Source organism: Haliotis cracherodii, unplaced genomic scaffold, assembly GCF_022045235.1.
Source record: "Haliotis cracherodii isolate W230 unplaced genomic scaffold, xgHalCrac1.p SCAF_8, whole genome shotgun sequence".
NCBI classification, from domain to species: Eukaryota; Metazoa; Mollusca; class Gastropoda; order Lepetellida; family Haliotidae; genus Haliotis; species Haliotis cracherodii.
This window is the reverse complement of record NW_027266341.1, coordinates 61,915,325-61,935,634: the sequence shown is the minus strand read 5'-3', so window position 1 is coordinate 61,935,634 and position 20,310 is coordinate 61,915,325. Positions and strand designations below refer to the sequence as shown.

The following is a 20,310-nucleotide window of genomic DNA, read 5'->3' as shown; positions in this document are numbered from 1 at the left end:
ATCCTCAGTACATACATAAAAAAACATGCATCTATCCAATTCTTCCAATTGATAAAAATGAAATATAACAGTCCTACTTTTCAAGCTTCCATTTCTATGTTACACGTGTTTAGTACAGTATTGATACCTAAGTTAATGTAAGATGGATGTAGATACTTATCTCTGTAACTGTTATACATTGGGCAAACAGAAAATGTTTTTCATCTTCCCCAATGGAGAAATGTGCTGTAGAATAACAGTACCGACAAAGTCGCTCTTCTCTGGGATATTATCCCACCTGCCCGTCCCAATGCTTCATCTCTGTAGTGTGAAGGATGTTGGCTCGGTTGTATCGACATGTTTTGGTATGCCAGGCTCGGTGGACTGGAATACCTTGATCACAACACTGTACATATTGTAGTAGGAATATGAAGGCTTTATTATGTTCTTTATTATCATTATTACGTCTGTTGGTCATGTTCACGACAATGCTATTTGCAAAACAATTCGGTAGCGGGTTGAACAAGGCTGTTGGAGATGTTTTGGATGTATCGATGTATGTGGTTTTTTTCAGGTCAGAATTCACAAAAGGGGAAAATACGCCGGTGCTTAAGATTGCCTATACAGTGAGTATTTAGTATCAGCAGTGCTTATATGTGGTTACAAATGGACACGAGAGAGTGTATTAATACATTACCTTGTCAAAATAATTTTATATTCTCTAATTAAGTGACAAAATACACACAAATTTGACATGTCTAGATTGAATTCAGCTCATCTTTACTATACTAGAACAATAAGTAAATGGACGTTGTTTGCGCTCAGACAGCGCTGGGAAGCATGTGAATGCTGAAAATTACGAGTCCAGGCAAATCCAATGATGTATGTATGAGCAGCGGTCCATGCAATTGGCGCCTAATGCTATACCATTACCCAGGCCACACAGAGCCGGATACCGATTTGGGGGCTCGTATGATTGGCATGCGGACCTAGGGTCCAGTTCTGCTGGGAATTCACACGCGATGTCCCCTTGGGGAAATATTGCAAACATATCTTCGGGGGCGACCTTAGGGTCGTAAGCCAGAGTTTGTTTGTTGTTTAACGCCGCACTCAGCAATAGTCCAGCTATATGACGGCGGTCTGTAAATAATGGAGTCTGGACCAGATAATCTAGTGATTGATATCATGAGCATCGATCCACGCAATTGGGATACGATGACATGCATGAACCAAGACAGCAAGCCTGACCACCCGATCCTGTTAGTGGCCTCTTACGACAAGCACAGTCGCCTTTTACGGCAAGCATGGGTTGCTGAACACCTATTCTACCCCGGATCTTCACGGGTCTTACATGCATGAAAAATAATCCACACATGCATATTTTACCACTTTATCTTTGAAACTGGGGACTTATTGTTCCGTAGAACTAGAATGACCCTTAGGCTACCTTCACCACTCACCAATCAGCACGAACGGCCACGTTGTGTATGTCGCCGCAAGAGTTGCGTTCCATTGTGTGTCAGGATTCGGTGATCAGATGGTCGCATCCCAGATTGTCTCCAGTTATGATCCTTGGTTTGTCAGCACAGTACCTATGCTGATAGGATTCACCAAAGTAGTAAACGCCTAGGACCTTCATCTCTTATAAACCTATATTGTTGTTTAAGTCGGTGTTCATCCCAACTGAGTCACTCGCATAATGGCTTCACTGTATGATGAAAGATATAATTAATTCATCCACACGCCTGTCATCGTCATGCTTCAATGATGCTATGTGTCTTAAACAGTCGGATGCTATGTCCCATGTTTGTAAGTTCAATCTTGTGGGTCTTCTGTTTTCTCGACATAGTCTAACAATCATAGCTAATCATGATATATTACTGTGGTCAATCCTATGGAGCCAGTATGATGTGGTTGGTTATCGTTTTGGAAAGTTAAGCTGAATACAGCACTATAAGTGAAGACGGAGATAGGTCTGGACAGAAGGTACACTTGTCTATAGACTCATAGAGATGCAGCGCGAAAGCATAGGTGTATCTCGGGAGCAAGGAACTTCCATATACCGTCAAGGCCAAGTCAAGGGGGCTTCATCGTCTATCTACCAGTGCTATACGTCTTTATATCATTATGCTAAATACCCTGGACCCGTTTGTTTCCAAAGCTTTATTTTGAGTCCAGTCCAATTCGAATGTCATCGCGAAATACTGTATTTCCGTCCATCAAATTGCACTAATGTGCGAGCGAAATATATTGGAAGTCATGCCATGCCTATCTTCCCGAGGCAAGAGTGTTAATTGACTTTAATGGACCCTAACAGTCAGTTAACTCTCTTGCCTCGGGAAGATGTGCCAAGCGGGGTTAAATCAAACTCGCTCACAGGTTTGTCTTTTTATTTGTTTCATAATATATATTACACCTACTCCTGGCTCAGATTTATTGACGAATGCATCAGATTCAAACATCTGCCTCTCAGAACAAATGCAGACTACGATGTATCGATCTCTGAATGTGAATGACGGCCTGACATGCTATACCACATCGATATAAGGCTATGGGACTGTTATAAACATTATTCTAACTTTCAGACCGCCTCAAGAAGTTATCCCTGTTGATCTAGAGACAGAAGGCACGTTGACCCTGGGAGGGGAGCGCGTGCCGTGTGATGCGGGGGACCTAGAGCACCTGAGCTCGCTGGGGCAGGGCGACTCGGGAGATGTGGATTACATGCTGCACAGACCCTCCGGGATACCTGTGGTGGTTAAGGTACGATATATCGATACTATGCTTCGATACATTACACACACAGCCTCGAGAAAACTCCACGATATATCGATACTGTGTTTCGATACATTACACACACACAGCTTCGAGGAAACTCCACGATATAGATACTGTGCTTCGATACATTACACACACACAGCCTCGAGGAAACTCCACGATATAGATACTGTGCTTCGATACATTACACACACAGCCTCGAGGAAACTCCACGATATATCGATACTGTGTTTCGATACATTACACACACACAGCCTCGAGGAAACTCCACGATATAGATACTGTGCTTCGATACATTACACACACACAGCCTCGAGGAAACTCCACGATATATCGATACTGTGCTTCGATACATTACACACACAGCCTCGAGGAAACTCCTAGACATATCGATACTGTGTTTCGATACATTACACACACACAGCCTCGAGGAAACCCAACGATATATCGATACTGTGCTTCGATACATTACACACACAGCCTCGGGGAAACTCCACGATATATCGATATACTATACAAAGTGTCTTGGCGATATCTGTGGTGGTTACACTACACACACAAGGTCGATACACTATACAGGTGTATACACTCTATGTCGATGCAACACACATACTCAAACTTGAGGAAACCCGTAGTTTTGCGATATATCAACCCTCTTTATCGATACAACATACACACACCTTCGAGGAAACCCATGGTGGTGTGATATATCGATACTCTCTATCGATACAACATGCACACACCTTCGAGGAAACCTGTGGTGGCGTGATATATCGATACTCTCTATCGATACAGCATACACACACCTTCGAGGAAACCCATGGTGGTGTGATATATCGATACTCTCTATCGATACAACATGCACACACCTTCGAGGAAACCCATGGTGGTGTGATATATCGATACTCTCTATCGATACAACATACACACACCTTCGAGGAAACCCGTGGTGGTGCGATATATCGATATTGCATATCGATACAACATACACACACTCTCGGGGAAACCCCTGGTTGAACAATATATCAATATTGTATATCGATACAACATACATAAAACTTAGGGGAAACCAGTTGTTTTGCGATATATCGATACTGTATATCGATACAACATATACACATCCTCGGGGAAAACCATAGTTCTACGATCTATCGATACAATACACACACACCCTCGGGGAAGCCTGTGGTGCTGCGATATATCGATATTCAGTTTCAATACACTATACACACACAACCTCGAGGAAAACCGTTACACCGATACGCTATACACAATGCTCGATACACTATTCATCCCCCCCCCCCCCCCCCCCCCCCAAAGAGGAAACCCATGGTGATACGATATACGATATATCAATTCTAAGTTTCGATACTCTATACACACAGACACCTGGCTATACCCGTAGTGGTTTAAGTACGATATATCGATACATGGTTAACACAGGCCCGTCTTGTCTGCTACCGATGGTTGTTAAGGTACGATATATCGATACATGGTATACCTAGTTCCCTCACAGGAATCGCTTAGAGGTAGATTCATCGGTTTGGTCACTCTGAAGGAAATTATTTCCATTTTTGTCATGCGTGCTTCGACTGACCACACGTACAATGAATTAGATTATGCGGCCATATAAGTTTCAGGAACGATCATCTTCCTGAGGCAAAGGAGCTAACTGACGATAAAAGTCCAGTTTCCACTCTTGCCAAACTATACTTGAATTTTTGGGCTCGATCGTAGCGCCACCAGTGGTTATTATGAGTTGTGTCCCTTCTATGCCTCTCCTATTGACCAATTAGATTCTGACTTGAATTTGCTTCAAACAAAATGGACCGCCTCCGTGATCTAGTGACCGCGTCATACCAAAGACGTTACAAGATTGTACTTGTTGTTACCCTGTCTGGCCCTCGGCTTTAAGGGGCTAAAACAAGGACTTGTCGGCTCGGAGTCAGTATACTGTGTCTGAATGCGGTATTCATGTTAAACTGCGGCATGGTATCTCAGTGTGCTAGCACTATAAATCGGCATCAGTCCGGATTAGTACAAGCGGCCACACAAACACAAACACGTACATGCACGTCGCTATATAAGTGCAATAATCTTGGACGCGACGTTAAACCCAGTTTCACCTCACCTCAAACCTCAGTAAAGACGATCTGATCAATAACCAAGATCTATATTGTGATAAAACGGGTCTTATATCGCAAAGTGCATCAAATCACGTAAGTACCTTGATTAAAAACATGAAAAGATTAGGAAAATATCTGCTGACGCCGAGTTGGCGGTGCACATCCTTTGCAAAACCTGCAATCGACTGAAATCTGCACGACAGTTTACAAACCTGATTTCGATTTCGTTAAGCGATTTTGATTGGGTGAGTGAGGGAGTTGGGTTTAACGCCGCTTTTAACAGTATTCCAATCATATCGCGCCGTATCAGCTTAATGTGGGAGGAAAGCCCGAAGTGATGCATGCCTCAGATGTTTACCACTTTGGTGAAACCCACGAGCACAGGTATGGTGCTGACAAACCTAGAAACATAATCGTGGCGAACCGGGATTCGAACCCACAATCATAGGTTTATGGCGTGCCCAAGGGACGCAACTTTGCACAGCGAATCGCAGCGCCTAAGACGACTGGGCCACCCGTGCCCCCGATTTTGATTTGACTATGCATAGACTCGGGAGTCCAGCCAAAATATAACTCCATAATACCAGCCTAGTTCGGCAAGGGTGGAAACTGGACTTTGACAGTCAGTTAACGCCCTTGCCTCGGGAAGATGAGGAACAGTTGGATGTCCATAAGATGTCCTCGCACTCCCTTGCGAAGAAGGTACACTCCTAAAAAGTACATTTTGTTATGTATTTGGTCGTTGCTGCTTTTGATACTTCCAAGAATGACCCGATCAATTAACAAATGACACATTCATACTAATAACATATGATCTATGTCCTTCTGTCTGATACAAATGCATATCAGTATCATTTGTGCGTTTCTGCTTTTGAGAAGTATATGACCCATGCTTGCTATTCAGGTCCTTATTGAAGCTTGTGATTGTCAAGAAGGAGTCAATTGCTATCTTGACCTCCTACAGAATAGAGGAAATTATGTATGTAACGGTTGAGTCAATCGCTGAAGGGAGTCGTTAGATATACGACGGTTCTAACACAGCACTATCATACAATATGATGCAAGTGTGGCTTTCATCCCGTTTCCTTCATTGATCGTGACTGCACAAGCTCATGGAGTCTATATACGACTTTGTGTAGACTCCCTGATAAGCTTTGCCATCGGGTGAGATTCATATGCCCCAGTGAAGTCTGTCTGGCGCTAGATATTACAGGAAAATATAGGAAGTATAGAACTGCACCTGATGTGTGTTTTTGTATTTTTACAGAGAATCTTGGTAAGAATGGACCGTGAGGAAATCAGCGAACTGCTGCAGGATATCGAGACTATACGGAGTTGTGGCCCTTGTCCAGACATCGTGTCCATATATGGAGCGTTCTTCAGGGATGTACGTACTGGAAATACTTCACTTTCAAGTTTGAGTGTGGGGTGGCTCATCTGTTAGTGGTCATGGTATGACAAGGTTATCATCGTCCCCTGTCCCCTGTTCGAAACCAAGTATCCAGGTTTGACTTTGTATATGGAACCTTAAACCACGAGAAGTCGTGGGCTCAGTCGTCAGGAAGAAGTATAGGAATCGATTCAAAATGTCGATATAGTACAGTGTTTGTTTGTTTTCTTTAATGTCGCACTCGGCAATATTCCAGTTTTGAATTATCGATTCTACACCAGACAAACCAGTGATAGATATTAAGAGCCATGTCCACGCCGCTTTTCGCAGTATTCCAGTTATATCACGGCGTGTCAGCTTAATGTGGGAGGAAAGCCAGAAGTGATGCAGGTCTCAGACGTTTACAATTTCGGTGCCACCCACGAGCACGGGTATGGTGCTGACAAACCTAGAAACATAATCTGGGTGAACCCGGATTCAAACCCACAATCATAGGTTTCTGGCGTGTCCAAGGGATACAACTCTGCACAGCGAATTGCGGCGCCTTAGACGACCAGGCCACTTGTACCTTCCAGGGGACACATGTCTAACCCGGGATTTCGACGTCCAGACACACGAGGATGGGTATATGTATGGACGTGCTATTATTAAAACAGTGTTGACCAGATCTCATCAATGTTATCTAAGTGTGGCCAAGTTGTCTAGGGCGGCGGAATTCGCTGTGCAGAGTTGCGTCCCTTTGGCACGCCATAGCCTATGACTGTGGGTTTGAATCCCGGTTCGCCCCGATTATGTTTCCGGGTTTGTCAGCACCATGGGTTTCACCGAAGTGGTAAATGTCTGAAACTCTCCTCACACATCAAGCTGACCCGCCGTTATATAACTGGAATACTATCAAAAGGGGCGTTACACCCAAGTCACTTAATCGGTGTAATGTATAACTAGTGGATTAGCTTCTTGTGTAACGTCGTCTCTCTCACCCACATTCATATCCGGATGGTGGGTCAGCCCAGAAGATAGCAAGTTCACAAATCTCGGACGTGTCCTGGTTTCGATCCCCACACGTGAAGGATTTGTGAACCCGTGGCCCAGTCTTCGAAGACGACGTATACTAGTAGTTCGTGGAGTTGCGTCCCTTAGGCGTGGGCTCAAGTCCCCGGATGTTTGGGTTTGCCTACGCCATACCCGTGCTTGTGGGTTATAACAAAGGGGTACAGGCCTAAGACCTACTTCACTTCGAGCTTTGCTCCCACTTCAAACTGACCCGTGAAGATTCCTGGGTAGCATAGGTCTTCAGCAACCCATGCTTGCCGTAAAAGGTGACTATGCTTGTCGTAAAAGGCGACTAACAGGATCGGGTGGTCAGGTTCGCTGACTTGGTTGATGCATGTTATCGATCCCATTTGCTTGGATCGATGCTCATGATGTCAATCACTGGATTGTCTGGTCCAGACTCGATTATTTACAGACCGCCGTCATATAGCTGGAATATTGCTGAGTGCGGCGTTAAACAACAAACCAACCAACCCACTTCAAGCTGAAATGCCCTGATATAACTTTAATACTGTTCAAAGCGGCGTAAAGCAAAACTCACCCCTCACGACTCACCCCTTACCCCCGGATTCGCGTTCGCCGTACCCCGGCCCAGAGCGTGTGAACCAGGTATCAACGAACACACCAGCATGACTAATGACCAGTGCTGCACAATTGCTCCAAACATTTCTTTGTTGTATGTGGGTTTGACAGTGAAATTACGTGTGACGCTGCCTAAAGCCTACTCATGTGGCGCTTAAAAGATGCTATTACGGACTCTATTGAATAAAGAGATTGCCGGAGTGATCAGTCCCTGAATATGTAGAACAAGAAGCAACCGACAGCAACACACGTATAAAACATAGGTAGTAGCGTATGTGATGTATCAGCGCAGTGAGGAGAGTGTTATATTTAGCCCTGCGATGACTCACTAAAGCTGATGGATAAAAGTTTGTGTACATTAATGACACGAGAAATAACAGGCAACCTGTATCAGTGTTAGACTATCCTGCATAACGTAAGCGGACCAGATGGGGATATCATATATCAAACTGCGCACTATAAATTGAACTGAAACTTTTGCGATCAAACCGTTATATTTACAAGATTGACCGAACAATCGATGCACTGAAAATTTAAGATATGAGCTGTCAATTCCACTCTAGTCAGTCGTCAGGCCATATTGAATTAATTGTTATAGTTTCACTCTCGCCCGTCACTGCCTAACACCCTCCGCCTCCTACACGTCTTCTCCCCAGTACCCACCAGCACAGACAAAGAAAATCGCTACACGTATAAGTCTGGAAGTTAATTTAAGGTACCGACGTTTACTACAATATCTGAAAAACTATCGGACCTACTCCAGTCAAAGTTGGTATGAGATTATTAAACAGTCATACATTACTTGAAGACAATCGGTGCATGAATAAAAAATCTGTCTATTCAGCTATCACTATATTTCATCAACAATCAGACCTGTTCGTCACGGGTGGAACGAGCATTCATTGTACCAGCCATCTGCATGATGCTACCCCTGCGTCACAGGGCCATATGACACAGTTGAACCAATCAACTCAACTCGAAAGGGTGCACGGGTTGCACGGGAAATAGTTATTTGCTATTGTCATAATGTTAATATCTCATCGTTCTTCCACGTAAGCATATATTGTTTTCTGTTTCTGAAACCCGAGCAAAGTGTTTATTTCGCCCCATTGTTCGCTAGCCATTTTAAGCAAAGTGAGTGAGTATTGTTTTAAGCCGCATTTAGCAATATTCCAGCAATATCACGGCGGGGGACACCAGAAATGGGCTTCACACATTGTACCCATGTGGGGAATCGAACCCGGGTCTTCGATGTGACGAACTTTAACCAGACCTCTCCCCCACCGGCCCCTTAAGCAAACTAGGTCATTAAGTACCGACACATAAATACTATCAAATAAACTGCTGTAGCGTACAGCAATAACCAATATGTTGTATCCATACTGCTATCCCCCTAAGCGCTGCTTGTCAGAAAGTATGGTATAGAGACGTCGGTTGAGACAAATACGGTACCCATCAGAGGTGAGGTGAGGTGAGGTGAGGTGAGGTGAGGTGAGGTGAAATTGGGTTTAACGTCGCGTCCAAGATTGTTGCACTTATGTAGCTACGTGTATGCACGTGTGTGTGTGTGGCTGCTTGTACTAGTCCGGACTGATGCCGATTTATAGTGCTAGCCCACTGAGATACCATGCCGCAGTTTATCATGAATACCCCACTTAAACACACTATACTGACTCCGAGCCGACCAGTCCTTGTTTTAGCCCCTTAATGCCGAGCGCCAGACAGGGTAACAACAAGTACCATCTTTTAACGTCTTTTGGTATGACGTGGCCGGGGATCGAACCCCGGACCATCCGCTCTCTGGGGGGACTTTCTACCTCTAGACCACGGAGGCGGTCGGTACCTATCAGACGATGATCTGGTTTGATGCATGACCCGGCGTTGCAGCTGACATTACGCTATGACTAATAAAACGAGCAGGAATTAAAAAAAAACAGGTGTGGACAGCCCCGTGGTTCTTTGGATGACGCAGTGGTCCGCCGCCCATTGTGAATCACCCCTCCATTGATTGTTGCTGACTTTGGGTGATTATCGTGGTGACTATTATCAATTCCGACGACAGTGTAAGGGAAATTAATACAACAAGTGCAACCCCACATTTACACTGACACACCCTGACCAGTACCGCTATGAACACTTACCTTATTAAATGTTATTTTCGATTGAGACACCGGTCAAGTAGAGACGTGAAGATTTAAAAACGTAATTTTTTTGGACCCTTTTAGAGGAGCTTCAAATACACTGTTTTGGCACATGCACGACATGCCAGTGTGATATCCAATCCCACCAATGTTTACATACCTCCGTTGTTCCACAGAACCCATGTGTTATTGAAGGGGCTCTATCTAGCTTGGCGCAGTCACAATTTACATTAAACGGATCGATTTGGTAAGTAAGTATAAACATGTTATATTTTTTAAACATTCCTGTGCGTTCTTTGTTGTTAGAGGCACGTGTGGGTCTGTATGGAGCCGATGGACACCTCACTAGACAAGTTCCAGAAAACAGTCTATAACAGAGGCGACAGGATTCCAGAAACCGCACTCGCAAAGATAGCCCAGCCCGTGAGTAGTCTGCGCATACCCAGTCTGGAAGACCCGAATACGTCACAATTGAAGGACATCGGTGTTATTATTTCCAGTTAGGATCCCTATGTAGAATCTCCCGTGTAGCCTCAGGGAGAGCGGTAATGTAAGCCTCGTTCTGGTATAAAGCAGGAATTGTACAGAACACTCGCATCCCCCCGAGGCAAGGGAATTAACTGACTATAACAGTCCAGTTTCCACCCTTGCCACCCGACAAGGCTGGAATTACGGAGCTAACGAGTCTACCCATAGTCCAATCAAAAATCGCGTGACGAAATCGCCATCCCGTTCGTAAACAACATGGCGACTGTCGTTAAGATTTCGGTAGATTGCGGGATTTGTAAAACATGTGTACCTTCAACTGGTCGTCGACAAATATTTTCCAAATGTTTTCATGCTTTTAATCACCTTACTCAAGTGGTTGGATGCACCCCGCGAGGTAAGACGCGTTTATTTACGCGGAGTCACAGACGAACTGTTTAGCATTCACAGACTGTTTAGAAGTCGCAGACTGACTGCTTAGTCGTCGCAGACTAACTGTTTAGTAGTCACAGATTAACTTTATAATCGTTGCAGACTAACTGTTTGGTTCCCACAGACTGACTGTTTAGTAGTCGCAGACTGACTGTTTAGTTGTCTCAAACTGACTGTTTAGTAGACACAGATTAACTGTTTAGTTGTTGCAGACTAACTGTTTAGTAGTCGCAGACTAACTGTTTAGTTGTTGCAGACTAACTGTTTAGTAGTCACAGATTAACTGTTTAGTTGTTGCAGACTAACTGTTTAGTAGTCACAGTCTAACTGTTTAGTAGTCACAGATTAACTGTTTAGTCGTCGCAGACTCATCGTTTAGTAGTCACAGAATAACTGTTTAGTCGTCGCAGACTAACTGTTTTGTAGTCACAGATTAACTGTTTAATCGTTGCAGACTAACTGTTTGACTGACTGTTTAGTAGTCGCAGACTGACTGTTTAGTAGTCACAGATTAACTGTTTAGTTGTTGCAGACTAACTGTTTAGTAGTCGCAGACTGACTGTTTAGTAGTCACAGATTAACTGTACAGTGGCCACAGACTGACTTTTTAGTGGGCACAGATTAACTGTTTAGTCGTCGCAGACTAACTGTTTAGTAGTCACAGATTAACTGTTTAGTAGTCACAGATTAACTGTTTAGTCGTCGCAGACTAACTGTTTTGTAGTCACAGATTAACTGTTTAATTGTTGCAGACTAACTGTTTGACTGACTGTTTAGTAGTCACAGATTAACTGTTCAGTGGCCACAGACTGACTTTTTAGTGGGCACAGATTAACTGTTTAGTCGTCGCAGACTGACTGTTTAGTAGTCGCAGATTAACTGTTTAGTAGTCACAGATTAACTGTTTAGTAGTCACAGATTAACTGTTTAGTCGTCGCAGACTAACTGTTTTGTAGTCACAGATTAACTGTTTAATCGTTGCAGACTAACTGTTTGACTGACTGTTTAGTAGTCGCAGACTGACTGTTTAGCAGTCACAGATTAACTGTTCAGTGGCCACAGACTGACTTTTTAGTGGGCACAGATTAACTGTTTAGTCGTCGCAGACTGACTGTTTAGTAGTCACAGATTAACTGTTCAGTGGCCACAGACTGACTGTTTAGTGGACACAGATTAACTGTTTAGTCGCCACAGACTGACTGTTTAGTAGTCACAGATTAACTGTTCAGTGGCCACAGACTGACTTTTTAGTGGGCACAGATTAACTGTTTAGTCGTCGCACACTGAGTGTTTAGTAGTCACAGATTAACTTTTCAGTGGCCACAGACTGACTGTTTAGTGGGCACAGATTAACTGTTCAGTGGCCACAGACTGACTGTTTAGTGGGCACAGATTAACTGTTCAGTGGCCACAGACTGACTGTTTAGTGGGCACAGATTAACTGTTCAGTGGCCACAGACTGACTGTTTAGTAGTCACAGATTAACTGTTCAGTGGCCACAGACTGACTGTTTAGTAGTCACAGATTAACTATTCAGTGGCCACAGACTGACTGTTTAGTGGGCACAGATTAACTGTTCAGTGGCCACAGACTGACTGTTTAGTAGTCACAGATTAACTGTTCAGTGGCCACAGACTGACTGTTTAGTAGTCACAGATTAACTGTTCAGTGGCCACAGACTGACTGTTTAGTAGTCACAGATTAACTGTTCAGTGGCCACAGACTGACTGTTTAGTAGTCACAGATTAACTGTTCAGTGGCCACAGACTGACTGTTTAGTGGTCACAGACTGACTCCTTACAGACTGACTCCTTACAGACTGACTCCTTACAGACTGACTCCTCACAGACTGACTCCTCACAGACTGACTCCTTACAGACTGACTCCTTACAGACTGACTCCTTACAGACTGACTCCTTACAGACTGACTCCTCACAGACTGACTCCTTACAGACTGACTCCTTACAGACTGACTCCTCACAGACTGACTCCTTACAGACTGACTCCTCACAGACTGACTCCTTACAGACTGACTCCTTACAGACTGACTCCTTACAGACTGACTCCTTACAGACTGACTCCTTACAGACTGACTCCTCACAGACTGACTTCTTACAGACTGACTCCTCACAGACTGACTCCTTACAGACTGACTCCTTACAGACTGACTCCTCACAGACTGACTGTTTAGTTTGAGCAAGAAAGAATCATGATGATTGTTTTATGTGTTGCATTTTTGTGGTTTTAATTATGATGTGAAGCCATTGTTTGTCAAGTACGTTACAAATTTTACCATCCATTGTGCAATAACAGAAACGAAAGATATGACAAATACACCTTTGATATGCATTTAAAACACATGAATCTTTTCAGGAAATTAACTTCTCTATGATTTGTAACGATGTTTCGAGATCCCTTCATCATGTGAAATATAGCATTTGTTATCCATTAACGTTTCATGTCTTCTTTCGTTTACTTGTTTGTAATAAACTTTTCATTTCCATTGTGTTTCAGTGTATATTCCCCCATCTATTAAAGTCTTCCGGGGAGAAGTTAAACTATTTTGAGATATTTTGAGTTTTGGATTTTTAAGTTTGACCTTTAATCCAGGTGATACAAGGCTTAGACTTCCTGTACCAGAAGGTGAAGGTCACACAGAGGGACTTGAAGCCTGCTGATATCTTACTGAACGCTAAGGGAGAGGTGAAGCTCGGAGATTTCGGGGTGCGGTACACGCAGCGAGGAGCCATGGCGCGACCACGTGACAACGGCAGGTGCCCCTACATGGCCGTGAGTCATACTTATAATAACAATGGTCATTTGTATTGCGCCGAATCCACACGCAGATACATGCTGACGGTTTACATTTCTTATCTAACAAGGATCAGTTTGCTCGAACTTCATTCTCAGTTGCATGATGAGGCGCTAGGTCATCCATCTCATCCTACCGGGTACCCATTAACTGCTTGATGAGGCAAGGTCAGATATGTTGATGTAATACACATTATGTAAGTTAACAGAACACCCAGTATCAGACATTAACGTTCTTACTGCTATTGCAGCATCCCATTAATCGTTCATCGATTATTGTGGCAAGCGCGGATCATACGTTATAGGGAAAAATTGGCGTTTTTTAACATACTGGGGAGGCAGTTCGCAAAATAATTAATTCAAGATGGAAGACGGGCGCATTTCGCATGTGCACAGCACCGTTGCAGCGAAACGGGCATTTATTTCTATAAAAAAAAAATAAAAAAATAAAAAATTGTATAAGTAATTAGCAATATACGGTCCATATTTTCCTTTCTTAGAACGGTATATATAAATGTAATAATATCAATCTAACTTTCTTTCTATCCAGGTCACATGTTTATAGGCTAAACATTCATTTTTATTTTGTGTAATAACTTTGTTTGTTTGTTGTTTACCGCCGCACTCAGCAAAATTCCAGCTATATGACGGCGGTCTGTAAATAATCGAGTCTGGACCAGACAATCCAGTGATTGGCATCATGAACATCGATCCACGCAATTTCGATACGATGACATGCATCAACCAAGTCAGTGAGCCTGACTATCCGATCCCATTAGTCGCCTTTCACGGCAAGCATAGTCGCCTTTTACGGCAAGCATGGGTTTTATTCTACCCCGGATTGGGTAATAACTGATTTCACACAGAAAACTGTATTTACAGGGGCGGTGGGTAGCCTAGTGGTTAGAGCGTTCGCTCGTCACGCCGAAGATCCGGGTTCGATTCCCCAAGCTGATATTGCTGGAATATTGCTTAAAGCGGCGTAAAAACATACTCACTCACTCATTACAATGTAAACACATAAGACCCGAGTTAGAACAGGTCTTCAGCAACCCACGCCTGCCGTAAAAGGCGACTTTGCATGTCATCGTTTACCAATTGCGTGGATTGATGCTCATGATAACATTCACTTGATTGTCAGGTCCGGACTCGATTATTTACAGACCGACGTCACACAGATGGAATATTGCTGAGTGCGGCGTTAAACAACAAACAAACAAACAACAAACATTATAATGTATATTCAATGTTTTGTTATCAACGACATGGTGTTACACAATGATCACTCTTCAACGGTGTGTCGATACAGCCCGACAGAATTGACCCTCCCGAGCCGGATCCAGGGGAGATAACTCCAAACACCATCCACACTGAGCGCTGTTCCAGACTGTCGGTCACAGACCCTCGAGCTGATGTTTGGAGCCTGGGGATCATTCTCGTGGGTGATATTTTGTCATTTACAGCCGCTTAGTGTCTGTCTGAGTAGATTTGTTGATATTCATGACAAGGCTGCATCAGGGGCGATTAGCCGGCCTGTGGTTATAAGGTTCTATCGTCACTTCTAACCGGCTTAGATTCCCCAGACGGGTACAACGTGTGGCTCATTTACTGGTACCCACTTCTATAATGTTGCGGGAATACTTCTAAAGAAGTACTAGCTCACTCACTAACCTATTGCACACTCCGTCGCAGTGGTGACTCAGCATAACACCACTGCCACAGGCTAATTTGCATATCACGTGACCGGACTTTTCTCTTGTTTGTAAACAAACGCGCTTTTTCAGAAATCAGTATAGAGCGGACTAATGTAAGTATTTGGGGGCGCTTTAAATATTGTTTTGCATAAATATATAGATATGATACTACAACTGCGACAGTGAGTTGCATGACAATATATATTTATGCATGAAAGTGACCGTGTCGCTAGCTCTCCGTTGGGCTTTGATGACAGCACGTGGAGCCGTACAACCAATGTAAACATAGGATAACTACGCAAAAACAAGTAGATTTTTACGTATTTGCATACTTTCTCAATGAAATTAACCATTCTTTGACATTTGTGTATGAAAATGTGTAGACTTGTCAAACATGAAACGGATGAAAAGTATATGCAATATCTTGAATGGACTGTGAAAGATGTGACGATGGCCTCTGGCAGCGGTACTATGCTATGCTAGCTGGCTGCCGGCCGCATGGAACTCTGGGTAGGAGAGTGTAGCCTATTGGCCATGTTGTTCATAGGAATCCAAAACGTGAAAATACGTGGATTGTTGATGTCTATGACGTTGACGTTTATACAGTTATTTGAAATACTCCAGATTTAACAAATGCCGTTGCAGGTTGAGTTGGCGACGGGAGAATATCCCTACTCCGACTACGGGCCACAGTTCGAGCTGCTCGTCAAGATTGTAGAGCAGGACCCCCCGCGGCTTACATCCGGGGAGTTTTCGTCCGAGTTTGAAGACTTCGTTTCAGTTTGGTAAGTTACTAGTCATTCCTTAACGGTGATGGACGTTTGGTGATGTTGTCATCTGCTCAAACCATTGTTTTTGACCGTTTCGGTATTTCCTGCCGAATCAGTAGACACTTTTGAAGTTTGTCTCCTATGAATAATCGTTTTTCAATAGAAAAATTGACATTCCGAAAAAGGATTTTTGAAGGAATATTTGAAAAAATTCATTTATCATCCAAAACTGGCTCCCGCAGGAGATATCGCTTGGATGAGATCAAGCGATATCTACATTGTAGATATCGCTGAAATGAAATTGCATCACAATGCTTTGCAGGCCATTTTTACCATGACGTCACAATCAAATGACATCACTGATGGTTCTGCTACTGAAACTGTTACAGCACTTTTTACACTTAAGACACTGCTTATTAATGTCTACAAACTGAAAAAAATTGGAAGAATGATGTTGGATGATAAATATAATCTCACCCTCATGTCTTATGATATCAAATATATCAACACTCGTTGGCATGAGGGTAAGATTCTCTATATCGAAACCACTTCTCATGTCTTTTAGTTTGAAGAAGAATTACCGTGAAAGGGCGACGTTTGAGCAACTCCTGACTCACCCATTTCTCGAAGGCGGATCTGGGGGTATAGACATGGCGGCCTACTTGAATTCCTACGGCGAACTGGCCAAATGTTGACTGCATAACACTGCTGTCATTACAGTCTTACAACTGCAGTGGATTTCCTGTTGAACATAGGCACACGAAGCTTTCAGAAAGACCACGTCTAATTTTCGTACTGTTTCGATGGATACTGTGTTTGTTCTGTCTGGATGGGAAGCAACTGTTCGAATGTCCAACACATGCAACGTCTCAGATATATATTTCGGTGCACGTTCTCCTTCGTGTACTTACCGTCTTCAGGAACTGAATGTACTGCTGGTTCTATGCTATTATTTATCCTATTGTGCAACTAATGCTGTCAAGCTACGTTTTGAACTTTTGTAATGTTTGTATTCGCTGGATTCGCAAACGGATGACTTGACCGCAAAAGTAGTACCGGAAGTGAATCGCCGGAAGTTTGTTATCCGGAAGTGAATTGCCGGATGTCTGTCTCCAGAAGTGCTTGTCCCGGAAGTTGAGAACCCACTCTGCCTCGGCGTATTAGTCACTGTTTCTTGCCAGAGCTTCTTTGTTAGGTGGTTTTGGTGTTTTAAAATACGTCTTTAAAAATATATTGTATTGATGTACGTAAAACAGTGACCTATTGTGATATAGAGTGTATATTTACGTCAAGAAAATGCAATGTCTGTGATATGGCTTTGGCTGCTTAAACATTGCCATGTATTTTGGTCGACAACCATCCAGCATAGATGTAATGTAAATAAAATTATTCATTGTTATGTAAGTTAACAAACTAGTGAGGTAGGAAAATGGTCTATATACGATTGTCTATATTTGAAAGTTGTTTTGAAATCACGAACGTACTGCCATGAATTCCTGGAATTGATGTTTTTACGGTGAATCCTGTAAATGAGAAAATGTGTGCTTATGGTTTCACATGCTCAGCCGCAATGCTGACACGTGACTCGGCTGTGTTTTGTTTTATGTCAAATATACTTTTTCAGCTTGTGCTTTTTGTGATCAGAAAGTTCATGTGAATGTCTGAATTCCCTTCCATTGCTCAACATTACCATCAGTGATATTTGTTTCCAACAAGCCTAGAATGGCGATTTGTAAATTGCTGCAAACACGATGGTAAGAATAACTCCAGAAAATGAAAGAAAGACGTAAAGGACGTATGTTCTACCAAGCCTTCTCGCAGTGTTCCAACTTTGCATACATGAATTCGAAGTTCTGATTAGAATGATGAAATCTTAAGATTTTTTCTGTGTCAATTTCAATGTCGTATTTCCACGACAAAATGGACGCTATTGGGAATTGTACGGTCGTAGGTACTCGGTATGAGCATACCTTTGAAACCATTACTTTAAGACCAGATGTATGTCTTTACTGAACGATGTTTTAGCGATAAACGTACATCGTGTCATACTGTGGTGACTTCGAATTCCATGTGGGGAGTTGAATACATTTTGTGTAATAGAACGATGACAAAAATTAAAATGAAGTTTAGACCAGTGAATTAAATCAAGGAAGCTAGCTTTCACAAAACCAAAACCTTTCGTTTCCAGTCATTCAGTAGTTCTTGAATTACAAAGGACTATTTTGTAATATTTCTAATTTTTGTATAATTTTGTATAACATATTTGTATGGTATGGTACTTCCACATTCTACAACGAACTTGTTCTTGTCCATAATGCTGGGCAGTATGAGGGAACAGACTCTACTATCTTCCCATTGTTATTTTTTTCAAGTTATACACATTGATGTTAAACGCATTATTTGTTATTGTATGCATGTCATATAACGCGCCCGTGTCTGCATCTTCCCGGGGCAAGGGAGTAAACTGACTGGAATTTCTGTGTTATATTTGGCTGGCCTATCGAGTCTAGGAATAGTCCCATCAAAACCCGCGTAACGAAATCGCCATCCGGTTTGTAAACAACATGACGACTGACTTGCAGATTTCAGTCGATTGCAGGAATTGCAAAGCATGTGTACCGTCAAGTGAGCATCGACAGACCACCCAAATTCATGAAATTAAATCAATGTGCTCAATGTAGTTGAAGCACTTTGCGCGAGGTAAAACCCGTTTTATTACAACATGGACCTTGATTATCGATCAGATCATCTTGACTTGGTGCCGCCATTTATGTATGAAGCAAATGCAAGAGATGTGAGAGGTGGATTCTGATTGGTCAATAGGAAGGACAAAGAAGGTGCAAAAGTCGTAATAGGCACTGGTCGGGACTAGGGACGAAACTGGAATTTTATAGTCAGTTAAATGCCTTGCCTTGGGAAGATGCTGTTTCTGATGCAACATGTTAATCTATAACCTGACATTAAAATTGTGTTGATATACTTTGCATTATCAGGTGATGGATATCGAATGTAACAGGTGCATTTATTTTCTACAGGAGACATTAAACGCATTGAATGAGTGAAGGGTTGGAGTGGGATGAGAGGTACCAATAAGTGATTGAAGATAAAATGTAGATTCGGAACTCGTTGAATAGGAAATAGGGTTTAACGTTGCGTTCAAAATATTTTCACTTCTATAGCGACGTCTATGCACGTGTGTTTCTACTAGTTGGAACTTGAAGACACCATGTCCGATGCCTCCACTCAGACCCAGTGCTTGGTTTATCTCCCCAATGCCGAGCGCGAGGCAGGCAGGGCAACAACAAGTACTATCTTTTAATGTATTTTGATATGACGCAGACAGGGAAGGTCTGGCGCTCGAATTGTCCACGACCTACAGTTACTGTGTGTATGGTCATCATAGTGTTATGCAGAGAAGATATTATAAGTCCGTTTTAATCCCGTAATGTTATAATTTGGGAAAAATACAATTATACCAAAAATGTCAATTCCTGCCATATTATTCCCTCTTCGGAGGAACCAGTGTCAATGGTCTAACGCACCATACCCCACTGTACAGAGTTGCGTACCTTAACCGTACCAGGATTCGATGGCCGATTTGACCTGATTATGACCCTTTGTATGTCCGTGCACCAAGCACGTGCACGTGGGCTGCACTGAACTTTGAGCCTTCTTCGAACAATGTCGACATGTCGTGATATGACCGATTACTATTTACAGCCGAGTTTTAAAAAAACACAACCCATCCAGTTATTTCTGGTAATATGGTCCCATAGTACCAAACCTGACAATCTACAATTTCCTTCCCTTCCCCGTGAAAGATATTAAGACCAGACATAATCCCTATGTATGACATAGGCCACCTGTTTTCCTATGCAGAAAGGAAACTTACATTTAACGGGTCAAATGCCAGTCTATATTTCGTCCAAGCTCTTGGCTTCTGTGTAGTATGGCCCTGTGAACCGGTGTTGAATGCTTTTACAATGCTGGGTAGTCTGCTTCTGTCCACAACTGCCAAAAGGCACGAACATGTCATATTTTCTTTTAAAAGCAATAAAAATATTTGTG

At 42.8% G+C, this 20,310-nt stretch overlaps 1 protein-coding gene across 1 annotated transcript; it reads left to right on the top strand.

The window, feature by feature from the left end:
* Positions 1–510: 510 nt before the first annotated feature.
* On the top strand, positions 511–20,310 carry LOC139449762 (dual specificity mitogen-activated protein kinase kinase 6-like). Its single transcript, XM_071231290.1, has 8 exons — positions 511–605; positions 2,565–2,742; positions 6,151–6,270; positions 10,356–10,472; positions 13,578–13,757; positions 15,088–15,216; positions 16,118–16,257; positions 16,808–20,310. The coding sequence occupies exons 1-8, from the start codon at positions 517–519 to the stop codon at positions 16,935–16,937; spliced, it is 1,083 nt and encodes a 360-aa protein (XP_071087391.1). The 5' UTR covers positions 511–516; the 3' UTR covers positions 16,938–20,310.